This window comes from Mucor velutinosus (assembly GCF_035048745.1).
Source record: "Mucor velutinosus strain NIH1002 chromosome Unknown tig00001545, whole genome shotgun sequence".
Taxonomy (NCBI): domain Eukaryota; kingdom Fungi; phylum Mucoromycota; class Mucoromycetes; order Mucorales; family Mucoraceae; genus Mucor; species Mucor velutinosus.
The window spans coordinates 543,189-560,460 of record NW_027041925.1 but is presented as its reverse complement, the minus strand read 5'-3'; the positions used below and the strand labels follow the sequence as shown (position 1 = coordinate 560,460).

The following is a 17,272-nucleotide window of genomic DNA, read 5'->3' as shown; positions in this document are numbered from 1 at the left end:
TCACAAAAAGGAACGTAAATTTTTGCGCTCATTTAATAAGGTTGATTTATATATTTAATACTAAACTTGTATAATCCTATCTTTTTCTTCTTTTCTCTCTGTTCACTTACATCAATTGGCCTTTATCCACTTCCCTCTTTCTTTCTGACACCATATTCAATATTCCCAAAACGACTCAATTATACATAGATATAAGTCATTTTTCCATGAGTGATAACTATCACTTGTCATCAAATGAAAATCAACATCCACATACACATCCACAAGAGTTTCATCCTGTACTTGCCCAGCCTTCAACAGAGTCTCCCTCCACTATTGCATCGCCAATTTCACCAATGACCACCATAGTGCATTACAATCAGAACTGGCCATCGATAGGGCAGGCAATTGATCAGCGGCATTATTATTATGACATGAATCAACATCCTCAACAGCGATATCAATTGCAAGATCAATATTGGTCAAATGCCTACCAGCCAGATCCAAGCTACTTTCGTTTTAATCATCCTCAATCACAACAACAGCATTTTCAGCAATATTATACTGAATCAGCTTACGCTCCCCCTCCTCCTCCTCCTCCTCCACACCATCATCATCATTATCAATATCAATCAGCTAGTTCGGTGCCTACATTCTATACCACGCAGCACCCCATGGGCAATTCATTCAACGCACCAATGTCAAACATAGAGAGTACATTTAGCGGCCCTTCCTCTCCTTTAGCCGCCCCATCAATTGATCGAACGCAACCAATTCAGCACATTATGAAAGAAAAAAGCAGACAACCCCAAAAGCATACTGAAAGATCAACAACAAGCCCATCTCCTTCTGAAGCACCTATACCCTCACCTATCATTTCTGGTAAGAGAAAGAGAAGAGGATCAACTGCAACCACAAGTCAATGTCAAAGGAAAAAACGAAGTCAAACCGATACCAAAGACACATCAAAAGAAGAAGGGGTTTCACACGATGAAGATGATGGTGGAAGTGGAGCTATAATAACAACAACAACAACAACAACAACAACAAGGAGAGTAGATGCTACAAAGGACCCGCACTCCAATCAAACTGTCGATCAGCTTGAGAATGAGCTCGCTTTTCTCAGGGATGAATGTGCTACCATACTGATCATGTTGGATTCTTTGAGAAACGCATTCTTGGCAGATGTACCATCTAGAGCAACATCAACGCCAGCAGCTAAGTCCAACTCTTCATCAGCAACAATCAATTTTATGGTCCAAAATTTTGGAGCATTATCATCGAGTAGTACATCGCCAATGCAATATCATGTTGATACTTCCTCGGTTGCTAACAATAATGGAGATAAAAGGCGCCGTTCAAAAGCAATGGCTCACAATGCCGAGATGGAGCGTGAAATGAGGTTCGCCTACGACGATTTGATGCTTCAGGTACGGCAATTGGAGAAAAAAGTGGAGCGACTGGAAGGAAAAAGCAAGCATGTGTATCTCGAGGATTCCTCTATTAATAACAACAAAAAGAAGCATGAAGATCAAATGGCAAACCTTAAAGACGATATACATGAACTACAGCAGGAGAACACTGACAACGATTACGGAGTGGATAAGATGAAGGGCGATGATGATACTGATGGTTCAGGAGAGGAAAACTCGAGTAACCCCAAAGGCAAATAGCAACTAGACATCTCGCGATCATTTAAAACTGGCTGATCCGTGCTGATCTGTATCCTATTTCCTTTTTTTTTTTCCTATGCAATTATTTTTATACATATTATAGTTTACCCATTCCTTTAGACAATTATTTATTATATTACATGCTCTTACATTCTATGCTATTCCTATATGCTTTGTGATATTTGACCCCTCTTCCTCAAATCAACCTTATTTTATGTTTGCACACGGCTTTTTTTTATATGATTTATTACACCTCCTTAAGCGAAATAAAATACAACATTAAACTTCGGCCATAGTCGCGCGAAAATTAACTAAATATGTCTTCTGTTGTTGTTCAGTAAAATTACATGCCTTTTTGTAGGCCATAGCACACACATTACGTCAAAATCAAAGGCATTACGCAAGCATAACTCATTTATCTCTAGCCGTCATTTAGATATGTACATACATTACGTATAAGATCAACAAGATCAGAATAAACATAATGTTGATAGCTATGTTTAGCAATATTAAATCAAATATCCTAACTGTACATGCGTAACGTGGGTAGCAAGTTGTTCCTGATTTTTCGATGATTTCTGAATGTCTGACAGAAAACAAAAACGACTGCAATAGTATTGAAATGCGAGCCAGATCACTATTAGCCTCATGAAATAGAATTAAAATGAACAAAGGTTGATGTGAATACACACATGACTAGAAGGCGTTTATTCATTACACAAGCACTCAGGGGCAGCATTTGTTTAGCCTCAGCTTTTCGTAGCAACCAAGTTCTTATTATTCTCTTTATGGAGCTCCAGATGGCTTATCTTGACGCATTTATATCATCATTTATGCTTTCTGTTGTATCGCTCTCAATATAATCAAGATTCTACCTGACCAGGTCCTTCTTTCTCTCTGATTCTCTTTAACCGTACACTCGCAACATCTCCCAGAGTGCAGACGGTCCGTCTTACAACTAAAGCTTGCTAGAGCAGCTTGTGCTCATCGCGTACTCTTTGAAGGCGCCTGGTTTAATGAGGCTGAAAGCGCAAGCCTTGCTGCTGTTCTTTAGAAATGTGCGGCGGCCAAGCTTGTACAAGTAGTCAAGTCCGGAATTAGGCAAATGTGAGTATTTTAAGCATGAAGCGTAAATCAGGCCAGTTCTTAACACGATTCGTCATATTTAGAGTATTTTTGCCACGCGCATTTAGCGAACAAGATTCATGCTTTATCTCTCGCTCTCTATTCACCATAATTATGCCCATATTTTGCGCTCATGTCTAGGCAATGGGTATGAGCATATCATCTCATCATAACATAATAAATGTTCAGTCCTTAGACACTCTCAAAACCTTAAAAAGGAAATAAGTTGATCTGACAAGTATTTTGGTAGACTGGCGCTATTAAATATAGAACGCAAGAAGAACAGCATGGCTAAAAATAGCACTATGTAATTTTCCACCTACTTTACATACGCTTCAAAAGCATCGATTACTGTATTGCCTTCATGATTATTAGAAGGGCATTGAGTTTGCCAGCCTACCCCATAGGCCAAAATTAATTCAAACACAGACTTTTAGTCTACTTCAGATTGGCCAAATCTTAAAGATTTTCGACTCGATTGAACTATTTTAGCAGATTCGACTATATAACATATGCTCATCATCTTATGCTTCGTTAAGTTTTCTTGGAGTACTTTTCAAGGCGCATCCAATGGTACCTAATAAGATAGATGTTTTGAGTAAACTTATCGAGCAATTTACGAAAATATGAAAAGAGGTTTCTGGCCAAAAAGTCGAAATTTTACAGATCAAAGTCCCACAAAGATGACTTTAGGGGTTACGTTTGATCGATAGAAACATTTTGATGTAATACGTACCATAGTAAAAATCTTCATTATCGAGGCGAAAAACGCGATCGTTTGGTTTTCGACGAAAACCATGAGGGGTACCTCATGCTTTTTGGTCGAATTTCGCCCATGTTTTTTCGATCTTCAAAAAGTTGAGCAAAAGTGTCATCAAGTAGCTGCTGGATGAGAGCAACTGTTTGGTGCTGTTCTGACGATCTGAAACGGCCTTGAACGCTAGAAAACGCAGCTCAAATGCACCCAGAGTTTGCTGTAGTAGGCACACTCTCAACTAGAAAGGGGGCAATACCAGTATGCTGCTTGCCCGTATACAAATCCGTTAACCTCTGCTTGCTTGAATGATTTGAAGAATGTGCTCCTGCTTTTTGACTTTATACTCAAGATGAGTCGCATGTAACAGAGAAAAAAAAAAAAAAAACAAGCTAGACATAGACTTCCAACCAAGATATCGTTGAAAAATGGGAAAAAGCAAACAAAAAATGATGTACTCTACAAGAATTACATGAAACAATAGTCTCAAATTTGAGTTTCCACAAAGCGAAAGCTGGGTCAATCAAATGCTGTTCAATTTGGAGGCACTGTTACAAAAAGCCTTCATTAGATGTAAACTGGACGACGCATGACAAATCTTTTTCACGGATAATACTTTAAAAGCTTGAACGATATCAACCGAGCAATTGAATTGCGGGGTAAATCCTCACATTATCACGAAAAACTTTCTCATGTTGCACGTGAATTGTTCAGGCAGCAAACAAGGGACCTTGTTCAACACCGTCAAATTTACAATACAAAATATACACAAACGATGGAAAGAATCGCGGAAAGGTTCGTAACATTGGCACTGGGCCATTCAATCCAATCTATATTTCCCTTGACGGCTTCGATTCAACTGATAACTTCTTTTCCATCTTACCTACTCCCACCCCTTTTTCTTCTTTAACAAACACCACCCCCCTCTCTCTTTACTTTTTTTTTCTTTAAAGATAAATAAAATGTTGAAGTTCTTACAGTCTTCTTCACCCAAGGCCGTAAGTGATTGATGATTGCGATTGCAGGAAAACGATACTAACATCTTATAGTTGCGTGCTGCCCGTAAGCATTTACCCCACATTTTCAAATGATGCGATTTTCAACTCGAGCTCTAATTTTACACATTTTCATTGAATAGACACTAACGCTGGTAGATTAACTGCTCGTGGTCTTCATTATGCTAAGCCTGCCATGCAGGTCATGTCCACAAATCCTCTTCGCGCAACTGAGGCTACCGTAAGGATATCGAAATGTAAACAATGAGGGCTGTTTAAACTCAATTTCGTTTTAAATGTAGGGTTCCATTGCTAGCAAATACCCCATCATCGATCATGAATACGATGCTGTTGTTGTTGGCGCTGGTGGTGCTGGTCTTCGTGCTGCTTTTGGTCTTGCTGAAGCTGGTTTGAACACTGCTTGTATTACCAAATTGTTCCCTACTCGTTCCCACACTGTTGCCGCTCAAGTAAGATTTTAAACAAATTACGCATGCTACACAATTGAAATTTAACATAACCTGCAGGGTGGTATCAATGCTGCTCTCGGTAACATGACAGAGGACGACTGGAGATGGCATATGTACGATACCGTTAAGGGTTCTGACTGGCTTGGTGACCAAGATGCCATTCACTACATGTGTCGTGAAGCTCCCCACACTGTCATTGAACTCGAAAACTACGGTGTACCTTTCTCTAGAACCCCTGAGGGTAAGATCTACCAACGTGCCTTTGGTGGTCAAAGTTTGAAGTATGGTAAGGGTGGTCAAGCCTATCGTTGCGCTGCCGTCGCCGATCGTACTGGCCATGCTATTCTTCATACTTTGTATGGTCAATCTCTTCGCCACAACACCAATTACTTCATTGAATACTTTGCTCTTGATTTGATCATGGAAGATGGTGAATGTAAGGGTGTTATTGCTTTGAACATGGAAGATGGTACCCTTCATCGTTTCAGATCTCACAAGACTGTTCTTGCCACTGGTGGTTACGGTCGTGCTTACTTCTCTTGTACTTCTGCCCACACTTGTACCGGTGATGGTAACGCCATGGTCGCTCGTGCTGGTCTCCCTCTCCAAGATCTTGAATTCGTTCAATTCCATCCTACTGGTATCTATGGCTCCGGTTGTCTCATCACTGAAGGTTCTCGTGGTGAAGGTGGTTATCTTGTCAACTCTGCTGGTGAACGTTTCATGGAACGTTATGCTCCTACTGCCAAGGATTTAGCCTCTCGTGATGTCGTTTCTCGTGCTATGACTTTGGAGATTAAGGCTGGTCGTGGTGTTGGTGCTGAGAAGGATCACATCCATCTTCAACTCCACCACTTACCTCCTGCTGTTCTTCATGAACGTTTGCCTGGTATTTCAGAAACTGCAGCCATTTTTGCTGGTGTTGATGAAAGTATTTTATAGTAAATTAAGAGTATCACGATTTTAACGTCTTAAAATAGGTCACCAAAGAGCCCATCCCTGTTTTGCCTACCGTCCATTACAACATGGGTGGTATCCCCACCAAGTACACAGGTGAGGTAATTAAGGTGAATGATAAGGGTGAAGATGAGGTTGTTCCCGGTCTTTATGCTGCTGGTGAAGCAGCTTGTGTCTCTGTTCACGGTGCTAACCGTCTTGGTGCCAACTCTCTCTTGGATATCGTTGTTTTCGGTCGTGCTGTCGCTCACCACATTGCTGAGACTCTCGAACCCAACACTCCCATGAAGCCTTTTGCTGCTGATGCTGGTGCCGCTACCATTGCCAACTTGGACAAGCTCAGAAACTCTGAAGGTCCCAAGCGTACATCTGAGATCCGTCTCAACATGCAAAAGGTCATGCAATCTGATGCTGCTGTTTTCAGAACCCAAGAGACTCTTGATGAAGGTTTGTTGATTTGACAGTGTGTTTGATCTGCTTGAAACTCACCATTTGAATAGGTGTTGGTAAGATTGATAAGGTTTGGGCATCCTTCAAGGATGTTGGTGTCACTGACCGTGGTATGATCTGGAACACTGATTTGTGTGAGACTCTTGAACTTCAAAACTTGTTGACCTGTGCCTCTCAAACCATGCACGCTGCTGCTGTCCGTAAGGAATCTCGTGGCGCTCATGCTCGTGATGATTTCCAAGAACGTGATGATGTTAACTGGATGAAGCACACCCTCTCTTGGCAAGATCAAGAGACCGGTGAAGTCAAGCTTGACTACCGTTCTGTCACTGATACTACCCTCGATGAAGCCGAGTGCAAGCCCGTTCCTCCTTTCGCTCGTGTCTACTAATTTATAAAATGTTAGAATACAAATCCATTTTAGCTCTCTCCTTACCTTCTCTACCCCTCATACTTGACATAATTGTTCTTTCATGAAGCTTTTTTTTCATACACAAAAAAAAAGAAAAAATAAAGTAAAAAAAAAAAAAAAAAAAAAAAAAAAATATACAGAAAAAAAAAGTCTTTGTATTTATACCTTTTTCCTGCTCGTGCTGAAAATGACATTTTAGATTGACAAACAGGTTCCTTTAAATGTTTCCTTTTAGAGTAGTAAGAAGATAAGATAACTTCTGCCAAACATAAGTTACGCAAAGGAATGCAGGATCTGGTTAGGTGATGCTACAGACACCACACTTGCAAGTACATTATGCAGCCAAAAGACCTCCGGCCATCGAAATTAAAGATTTAGAGCAGCCGTCTATAAATGCAAGGTATAACGATTAACCATCAATCAGTGGTAATTCATGTGATAGTTAAAAAGACACAAATGTCCAGAACAGCGCTTCAAATAATGTAGAAATCTCTTGAAATGTACTACAATTTCATTTGCTATCTTTCCGTTACAATGTAAAATTCGTTTATACGTGGCATATAGCTATAGATCTTGGCTCTTCAGGATGCCCTAAATTTGTATCGATGAGAGAAACTTGAAAACAACAGACAGTATACCTGCATTACCTCTTACTGCTCAGTAGTACGCAAATCACAGCAAAGCCTGTGTGAATTATATATGTGTCTTCTGGTGTTAGAACCCGTTTTAGGCCGCAATAATTCTGCCAAACAATTGCGTTTACTTAGCACTTAATGACACTTTTGCTCAACTTTTTGTGGACCGAAAAAACATGGACAAAATTCGACCAAAAAGCATGAGGTACCCCTCATGGTTTTCATCGAAAATCAAACGATCGCGTTTTTCATCTTGATAATGAGGACTTTTCTTATGGTATATATTGATTCAAATTTTTTCCATCGATCTAACATAACCCCTGAAATCATCTTTGTAGAACGTTGATATGTAAAATCTCGACTTTTTGGCCAGAAACCTCTTTTCGTATTTTCACAAATTGCTCAACAAGTTTATTCAGAACATCTATTTTACTTGGTGTCATTGGATGGACCTTGAAAAGCACTCCAAGAAAGCTTAAAGAACCATACGATGATTATCATATTTTGCTTAGTCGAATCTATTAAAATAGTTCAATCGAGTGGAAAAAATCAAAATTTGGCCAATTTGGAACAGATTATAATTCTGGACTTGAACTGATTTTGGCTTTGGGGCCAGCTGGCAAACTCAATGCCCTTTGAATCATGAAGGAAAGTAGGTGGAAAATTGCATAGCATTGTTATTAGCCATGCTATTCTTCTTGCATTCTATATTTAATAACGTCAATCTATCAGAATACTTGTCAGATTAACCTCTTTTCTTTTTGAGACCTTGAAAGTGTTTAGAGACCATAAATTTATTACGCTACGATGAGCCTTTTGACTCTTTGGGTGGTTTCCTGACCTACGCATCGCTTTCATGGAAACCAACCTACGCTCAGGTAGCTCACACTGCCAAAGAACTTTGGCTGATATCGTAAAGTTAATAATAATAGCTAAAATGTTGGAAGAAACTTGATTGTTGATTGATCGTAATTTAGTATAAAATCTCTAATCATATATGAGCCAGGCCTGACAAATGCCTGGCAACTCAGTTTGCATGTTAGGGTTGTAAAAGTGTCTAGGGACTGAGCATTTATTATGTCATGATAAAGGCGCACAAATGGCTGATTTAGATATTTACAGTTAATATATTAACAGGCTGTCTCTCACGTGTGTATCAATGCAAAGACTACTTCTTCTCCAAGTCAGTGCACATGCTTTATATGATTTTTTGCGGCGACATTTTTTGGGGAAGCTTCTAGGACATTCCCGCCAAAAGAGCAACTCCAACTACATATTAGAATGAGAATGATATATTCCATTTCAGTATTGAGTTTTATAAAATGACTTGATGAACATATGTGGTGTATCTGCTGAACATGAGCACCATAAAATTCCTCCATATCAATATATAGCCTCTAAAAAGTGATGGAAGAAAGAAATATAAATCCCATTTTTGTGGTGGAAAGAAAGGACAAGAAAAAAGGTTGTCATTTAATGATTTATCATTGCTTGACTACACATCAGTGATTTGCAATCAGCTAGCATGCCATCTTATCCATATATTCAAGCTTGTGTATGACTCTCTGGTGCATCATTCACACAATAGATGCCATACACTTTGTATATCTCATATCGCAATATCGTTGGTTACTGTGTACAATACATGACAAAAGAAAGCACAAGCAATTTACATCCATTCAATGCTAGTAATAGAGAGAGATGCACATACAATGAACAGCAGATCAACATCAAACACGAGAGCATGCTTATATGAAAACACTGCATATTATGTAATTTATGTAGCATGTGATGTATACATGTATACGACAGCTGTTTCATCCCTCATGTCACTCTCTACTGGCATATCGTCACATTCACAAAGCCTGATAGTCAACAAGAGGGATTTCCGGAGATTAACGCGTAAATGATAGACTGGACAGTGGCTTTTACTGTTGTACAATTGGAGCCCTTAATTCCTTAATTGCAGGCATAAATGTTATTTTGTCATTGTGGGAGATCACAGGTTTACTATTATGATGGAGAATATCTAAGCGGCGCATCAACAAACAAACATAAATTCTCACATTTTGGCTTTTATTTCCTCTTCTTTTATTCCTCAATCCTGTATGAATATGACTGTAGCCGACTTGGTATCTCCTACAACATCTCCCACACAAAGAAAATCAAGCTTGCCCGCTGATCCCAGTGGTGGAGAGACCTTCAAGTTCCAGGACAAACTGCCGAAACTACCTATTCCTGAGTTGGAAAACACTGCTGAGAAGTATCTTGCTGCTCTGCAGCCATTGCAAGTGAGTATAACCGTGCGAAAACGACGTTCTTGGCTTGATTGCTGACCACACCATATCATTAGACAGAAGAGGAGCATATAGAAACTAAATTAGCCGTTCAAGAATTCCTTCAAAGAGAAGGACCAGAGCTTCAAGCTAAATTACAAACCTACGCTACGGATAAATCTTCTTACATTGAAGAGTTTTGGTAAGTCTGAATTCTATTTCCCCACAAAATAAACCTTAAATGTATTGTGATACCTGATTGTAAATCATTTGATATGGTATATAGGTACGATTCCTACCTGCAACATACTGACCCAGTGGTATTGAACTTGAACCCCTTCTTTTTGCTCGAAGACGACCCAACGCCATTGCGCAATGACCAAATTGTGAGAGCCTCGTCACTCATCTTTTCCACCGTGATCTTTATCGAAGCATTGCGATCCAAGAACCTGGAGCCTGATGTGTTTCGAGGCACCCCTCTCTGTATGTCTCAATTTGGACGCCTGTTCTCCACCGCACGGGTGCCTACAAGAGACGGTTGCTACATTGCACCAGCTGACGATGCCAGGCACATTGTAGTCATGGCTCAATCACAGTTTTATCATTTCGAAGTGTTTGACGAACAGGGCAGAATTGCTTTGACTGAAAAGGAGATTTCAGCCAATTTGCGAGCAATTAGCAAAGATGCAGCCATGACCCCTGCTTCTGCTATCTCTCAAAACGCAATGGGTGTATTGACAACAGAAAACCGGCTGAATTGGGCCAGATTGAGAGAAGAATTGCAGTCGGATGAAACCAATGGTGAAGCGCTTCGAGTGATTGATAGTGCTCTCTTTATTGTTTGTCTTGATCACGTTGAACCCGCTGACACCAACGAATTGAGTACCAACATGTTGTGTGGTACTTACCGTCTTGTTGACGGCATGCAAGTGGGAACTTGTACGAATAGATGGTATGATAAGCTTCAGGTAAGTTACAGCCTAGTTTTATTCTAAACTGTTTGTGTCTAAATTATTTATCCACATTAGATTATCGTCTGCAAAAATGGTAGTGCAGGCATCAATTTCGAGCACACTGGTAACACTCTACCTATTATGTCTGGTTACACTCATGATGAGCTAATATAATTACATGTACAGGTGTGGATGGTCATACAGTGCTCCGTTATGTATCAGACATCTATACAGAAACCATCCTTCGTTTTGCTAAAACCATCAACAGCCAGACCAAATCCATCTTCCATTCCTACAAGAGAGACGGTCAAAACAAGCCAGGCAATGTGGGGTCCATTGACATCAACCCACGCAAGATTGAGTGGAATTTAACCGAGCCACTTCGCTTGGGAATACGTTTTGCAGAGACTCGTCTGAGTGATTTGATTTTACAAAACGAAGTAAAGGTTCTTGAGTTTAACAAGTACGGTAAATACTTTATCACTGACATGAAGATGAGTCCCGATGCCTTTGTTCAGGTAAGCAATGTCGTCATAAAATATGGTAACCATATCTTACCAACACACTGCACCTGCTAGATGGCCTTCCAAGCTGCTTATTACGGCCTTTATGGCAAGAGCGAATGTACCTATGAGCCTGCCATGACCAAGACATTTTTACATGGCCGCACTGAAGCTATCCGAAGTGTGTCTAATGCCTCTGTCAATTTTGTAAAGGTCTTTTATTCAAAGACTGCCACAAGTCATGAGAAATTGGAAGCGCTTCGCAGTGGTCTCAAGTACCACACCAAGCTGACGCGAGAGTGCTCTATGGGCTTGGGTCAAGATCGTCATTTGTACGCATTGGAGTGTGTGTGGGATAGACTGCACAAGGATCAAAAGAAACCTCGAATCTTCACTGACCGTGGATGGAAGACTTTGAACCATACTGTCATTAGCACATCCAACTGCGGCAATCCTGCTCTGCGTTTATTCGGCTTTGGACCTACTGTATCAGATGGTTTTGGCATTGGCTACATTATCAAAGAAGATGGCATTGCTGTAAGTGTGGCATCCGACAATCACACTTGTCCATGTATCTAACCATGCTGCTGTCTAGTTTGTTGCTTCTTCAAAACATAGACAAACACAAAGATTTTTAGACACACTCAAGACGTATTTAACGGATGTACAAGCCTTGCTATTGAAAGAAAAGTACCCTACCGGTATTTCTCAACGCCAACGCGTCTTGGAGATGCAAGAAGCTGAAATGGACAACAGCAATGGCTATAGCTACTTTGATAATGGTGATCTCGTGAAATTAGCTAATGACAATCTCAGTAATGGCAGTGAAACTGATATTTCCAGTCTCAGTGCTTCTCCTCCACGCAATACCCAACAGCGAAAGAAGGTTGGAAAACGTCTCGTGTTGCATGAAACAGATGAATAAAGTGATTTATTGCGAAAGCGATGTATTTACACAAGTTGCCTTGTTTCTTTGATTACTCTTATGTCTCTTCAACGCATCCAACCTGCCCATCCAAGTTAGTAGACGTTCCTGTGATACTCTTTCTCCGTATATACATTACCTTGAAAAGCTCTTACTGCATCCTGAACAACGGTAGGGTTTATCACCACCATGAATCTTGCCATGTCGTTTCAGGTCATGATTTCTGCTGAAAGCAATATGACACACATTGCACACAAACGGTCTATCATCTGTATGTGTTCTTGAATGGCTTTTGAGGTTATACAGTCTGGCAAATGTTTTACCGCAGTCAGGAAATAGGCATGGATAATAGGTTTGCGTTTGGTTGTTCACTGTGGTTGTAATGGGTTGAGCAGAGGCATAAATGTTCATGGCATCACTTTGGGTATTCGCGAGAGCAGGATCAGATCTTCTACGTTTCTTTGTTGCTTGTGAACTGGGTGGCACTACTACTTGCTGGCTCTGTTGCTCTTGATTTTGTTGCTGCTGCTGCTGCTGTTGTTGCTGCTGACTTTGTTGTGCCTGTTGCTGAAGAGCAGGTATATAAAATGGATTTTGATTGCTCGAATCCACACTGCCAGTTGCTGCTGCATTTGCTGATGATTGCTGTGATTGTTTCTGCTGCAATTGCTGTAATTTTTGTTGTTGTTGCGGTAATTGTTGTGGAAATAGCAGGAGGGAGGGATCAGAATAGTTGAGTATGTTTTGGACAGTGCTGTTGATAGGGTTTGCTGCATTGGTGGCGCTTGCAGCAGGAGTCGCTGTAGATGCGGCGGCATTGGTCGCCTGAAGTGAGTTGATCAGTGCTTGAGAGATCAATGCTTCCAACGCACCATGATCGCCATCCCTTAATTTTTCGGATATTCTTTGCGCAATCATCGTCCAATCTGTGATATCTGGCGTATGAAGAGGGGCAGTGTTTGTTACTGCTTTGGTTGCTTGTGGTGAAGTCTTGTTCTTTGATTTATTGGTTCTACTTATCGCTGAGGCGGGAACACCGCTCTTCATACTGCTCATTCCTCCTTCATCCTTTATCTTGCTCTGCAACCACTCCTGATCTACGTATTTCGCTGCTAACGTATTATCCCATCGCTGTTTCAGTTGTTTGCCTTTTCTACCGGGAATAATGCTAGCAATCTCCTTCCATCTACCGTACCCAAATTTCTTTATACCAGCCAGTAGTAAATCATCCTCTTCACGTGTCCAAGCACCTCTCTTTTGATTGACATCTTCAGGAGCTGGTGTATCGGCTGTCGCTGTGGTGGTGGTAGTAGCAGTAGTGTGGGGGGTAGCAGTGGGTTGTGTGGTGTTAGGAGAGCCCAGTGTAGGATAGTTGGCAATCATCATCACATTGCTTTCAGGTGATACTTGGTATTGGCCTGTAGTAGGTGATGCGTAATCCATCTTCAAGGTATCTGCTTGACTCACGGGCTGCGATAAGGTAGTATTCGATTTGAGAGGGCTGCTGTTTGCTGAATTCATATTGTTTTGCTGTGCAAGACCCAGTAATTGCAGTGCCGTGGCAGCTGCGGCTTGATCCATGAACTCTGTGGTCGTCTCTGATTTCTCATTACCTCTCATTGCAATCATAGTCTCCGGTGGATGATGCATGTCAGGAGCAGTTGAGACGTTGTTTTGTTGAGAACTAGTGCTTGTGTCATCTTGGTGTTCGCTCTTATCGTGTTGTTGTTGTTGTAATGAAGACAAAAACTGTTGTTGAGATGAGTCATTCAGCATGTCTATCCCAATGTGAGTATCCTTCATTTTAGCCCCTTCATTCTACAACTTACCTGGCTTGGCAGATAATACAGCTGCAACAGCACCAGCAACATCCATATCAGAAGAGGCCTTTTGTAACAGAGCCGCAGTGAGAGCCGCACTTTCGGTGCGATGCAGTTGAGACAATGTGTTGTTTTGTTTAGGTGATTGCGCATCAGCAGCTGTAATGTCCAAGGAAGTTTCTTCTGTGGTGGTGGTATTGTCTATAACGGAAGGTGGGGCGGGAGTCTCTTGCGGTAAGTTTACATCTTTGTTCTGCTTATCAACAGAAGACTTGAACATATGAACACGGGCCATTTTTAACAGAAGATGTGCTGATTGTTGATGATATTTATGCTTGTTGTATCCAAAATTATGCGAAACTTTTAGCTCTATTTAATTTCGAGGAACCAAAGTGTTGAATTACGGAGTTCAGTAAGTTTAAAGGAAAAGCAAGAGTGGGAAAGGTAAAGAGTACAAGCCTTCTCATTTATAACAATAGGATTCCTCCTCTTTCTCTTTCATCTTACTTTTTTCGCAGCAAATTAACCAATCACGAATGTTTGTGTTGAAAAGTTTTTTTTTTTTTTTTTGTGTCTCCATCATCAATTTCATATCGCTCATTACCAAAAACTTTCAATTCTCGATAAATGGCCATTTCACAGTGGTTTCCCTTGAATAGACATGCCTGAATTGCTTGTGCAAGCTGATGACATTTCATTAAGTAGTTGTATTTATTCGACATGTCAATGTCAACATTAGGTGCAACCACCACACATCCAATGTGAGATTAAATCAATTCTTCTCCAGAAAAACCACCCTGATTTGCTTGAGATTTTACGAGTTGCAGCTTTTGGCTTTGCTGAAAATGATGCATGCTATGCAGTGCGATGAAATCAGACCAAAATGTAAGCTTAATCAAGACAGGGAATCGGTACAAATGTTGCAAAGCTGAAAGGGACTGTGAGATGCATTACAGTATATGCTATTGTTGATCTGTTAAATGCTTCCACTCATTTCAATGACCAGACATCCCAACATATCCAAGCACCATCATACAATGAAATTAGAATAGCTAGATGCTTTCAATTTTACATATAATCGCTAGACTCATTCAAAGCCTGTAAAGCACACTGGGCTTACGAATGCTTCGCTGGCTATCCAGGCGGACTGGTGCTATTTAAATGCAAAACTACATAACGAAATTAAATAAACATAGTGAGACTACGCGATAGTATTATTCGATCTGCAATCCCCTTCTTATTAGTTTCAAAAGTATCCATTACCTTCATAAAACGGAAAGCATTGACTTTGCCAGCAAAGCCTAATTAAAGCTCCGATTACCCTTTGATCGCACGCCTTGAATCTTGCGAGCTTAATGTCTGACATCTGCCAATCATCATCATCTCTAATATATTTACCAGCAAGCTATATATATAAAAACGTCGGAATGACCAATCAGAGGTCAGAGACGTAAAAAATTTAAAGCGCTGAGTACCGTACAAGGTTCGAAAAAACCACTGGCGAAGCTGGCACTGGGGAGGGAGACTTGGCATCTAATTCAACATTTGGTAACGTTGACCTATAAAGGGAGTTTACCTCAGCGAAGCGAAGGTGCAAAACCATAGTATTCAAGCAGCAAATTCAGGCTTTCATTTCCATTACAAATAGACCTATCAACAACATAACGCATCAGAATTTGCACGAATTAGCTTTACCAAAATCAATATTTGTTCTATCTGAACTAGAAATTGCACAGGCCGCAGAAATGCCCTTCCTCCAGAAAATTTTAGCTACCAAGGATACGCTTCATGCCGTGTAAATAAAAGCTATAAAGCAATACATAGCCAAACTTGACAGCTTTCAAGCCTTCATATTTCGACATGTAGACCTTCCTGAACCGCCGGAATAACGCTAAACAATTGTACTTGAGTAGCAGTAACTTCCTGACACTTTTGCTCAACTTTTTGAAGATCTAAAAAGCATGGCCAAAAATCGACCAAAAACCAGGAGGGGTACCTCATGGTTTTCATCGAAAATCAAACGATCGCGTTTTTTACCTTGAAAATGAAGACTTTTACTATGGTGTATCTTAAATCAAAATGTTTCTCTCGATCCAAAGCAACCTCTGAAATCATCTTTGTGGGACTTTGATATGCAAAATCTCGACATATTGGCCAAAAATCTCTTTTCATATTTTCATAAATCATTCAATAAGTTTATTCAAAACATCTATATTACTTGGTACCATTGGAAGAGCCTTGAAAAGTACTTCAAGAATGTGTTAGGAAGCATCGGATGATTATCACAATTTATATAGTCGAACATCACAAAATTGTTCTGTCAAGTCGAAAAAAGACGAAATCTGTCCAATCTTGAATAAAAAAAAAAAACTGAGTTTGAATCAATTTTGGCGGCGGCGCTGCTACTGGCTGACCAAATGCCCTTCTAATGATGACAATGATGATTGCAATGCTTATTAAATGGGGACAATGAAGTTGAATGAACAATTGTTTGGCTTGAAGGCTTTTTTTTGGAGAGTTTTGCCTCATAAAGGCGTCTTTTGCAATGACAATATCTCAAAAAAGCGCTGTAGATCTTACACAAGTCCTGTATTTGCGCATAACCAGCTTTATACGCCATCTTAAGAGCATCAGCAGTAGCGAATGGTATGACAATTCTACTATCAGAATATGGAGATTGTCGTGTATGAATGCTGCATAAAACTTGAATTCTCTTTCACATCGTCTCAATAATAGGCTTCGTTTAATATCAGTGTATAAGCAAAAAGATGCCGAGGGAGATATCTCCTCTCCTCCTCCTCCTGGCTTTTAGATAACCTTTTACTAATAATTGATTGTTTAAAATCTACTTGATATATCAAAATTTTATTATATCTGATATAAGATGTTTTCGGCGAGAGCCCGCAGGGCGACATCGTCATCGAGTGTAGCGAGATTGATCGGCTAGTCTATTGTATACTGAATATCAAACGTACACACAGCTTAATTTACAGAGCTCTTGCACAATTAAATATTTGCTTCACAGGCAGATACTTGGTATTAGTTGTGGAGCAGTTGTAAAGCAAGTGTACCCTCTTCCAGTATTTCATTGTAATGTTAGCGGATGTATTTGTACTTATTGAATTGCACAATGCTTTATTTGCTTTTTATACAACTTTTTATTGATCAAGCTTGTGTGTCTTGTTTTCAGGACAAGATAGGTAACATTTGAATAATGTAAAAATAACTGTTGTCTAATATGCAGCGGCATATCTCTGCATCTGTCAAACAGCTATTGACAACATTATTTAAGACACCCTAAACTTGTTCTAGATATGATATATTGATGCCTGACTTGTAAAATCG

The 17,272-nt window shown here is 40.1% G+C and overlaps 4 protein-coding genes across 4 annotated transcripts; 3 read left to right on the top strand and 1 right to left on the bottom strand.

Annotated features, from left to right (window-relative positions):
* Positions 1–206: 206 nt before the first annotated feature.
* Positions 207–1,652, top strand: ATC70_006349 (uncharacterized protein; the record flags this gene model as incomplete). The annotated part of the gene is made up of 1 exon (XM_064825625.1): positions 207–1,652. One exon carries the CDS (start codon positions 207–209, stop codon positions 1,650–1,652), a length of 1,446 nt encoding a protein of 481 aa, XP_064676843.1.
* Positions 1,653–4,493: 2,841 nt separating this feature from the next.
* ATC70_006348 (uncharacterized protein) lies at positions 4,494–6,794 on the top strand (the record flags this gene model as incomplete). The annotated part of the gene is made up of 7 exons (XM_064825624.1): positions 4,494–4,529; positions 4,581–4,593; positions 4,670–4,767; positions 4,829–4,996; positions 5,054–5,927; positions 5,987–6,400; positions 6,454–6,794. The coding sequence occupies 7 exons, from the start codon at positions 4,494–4,496 to the stop codon at positions 6,792–6,794; spliced, it is 1,944 nt and encodes a 647-aa protein (XP_064676842.1).
* A 2,770-nt stretch (positions 6,795–9,564) lies between these two features.
* ATC70_006347 (uncharacterized protein) lies at positions 9,565–12,107 on the top strand (the record flags this gene model as incomplete). Its single annotated transcript, XM_064825623.1, has 7 exons — positions 9,565–9,741; positions 9,804–9,928; positions 10,013–10,694; positions 10,755–10,803; positions 10,866–11,197; positions 11,258–11,719; positions 11,778–12,107. 7 exons carry the CDS (start codon positions 9,565–9,567, stop codon positions 12,105–12,107), a joined length of 2,157 nt encoding a protein of 718 aa, XP_064676841.1.
* Positions 12,108–12,113: 6 nt separating this feature from the next.
* ATC70_006346 (uncharacterized protein) lies at positions 12,114–14,222 on the bottom strand (the record flags this gene model as incomplete). The annotated part of the gene is made up of 3 exons (XM_064825622.1): positions 12,114–12,189; positions 12,247–13,885; positions 13,937–14,222. 3 exons carry the CDS (start codon positions 14,220–14,222, stop codon positions 12,114–12,116), a joined length of 2,001 nt encoding a protein of 666 aa, XP_064676840.1.
* Positions 14,223–17,272: the final 3,050 nt, after the last annotated feature.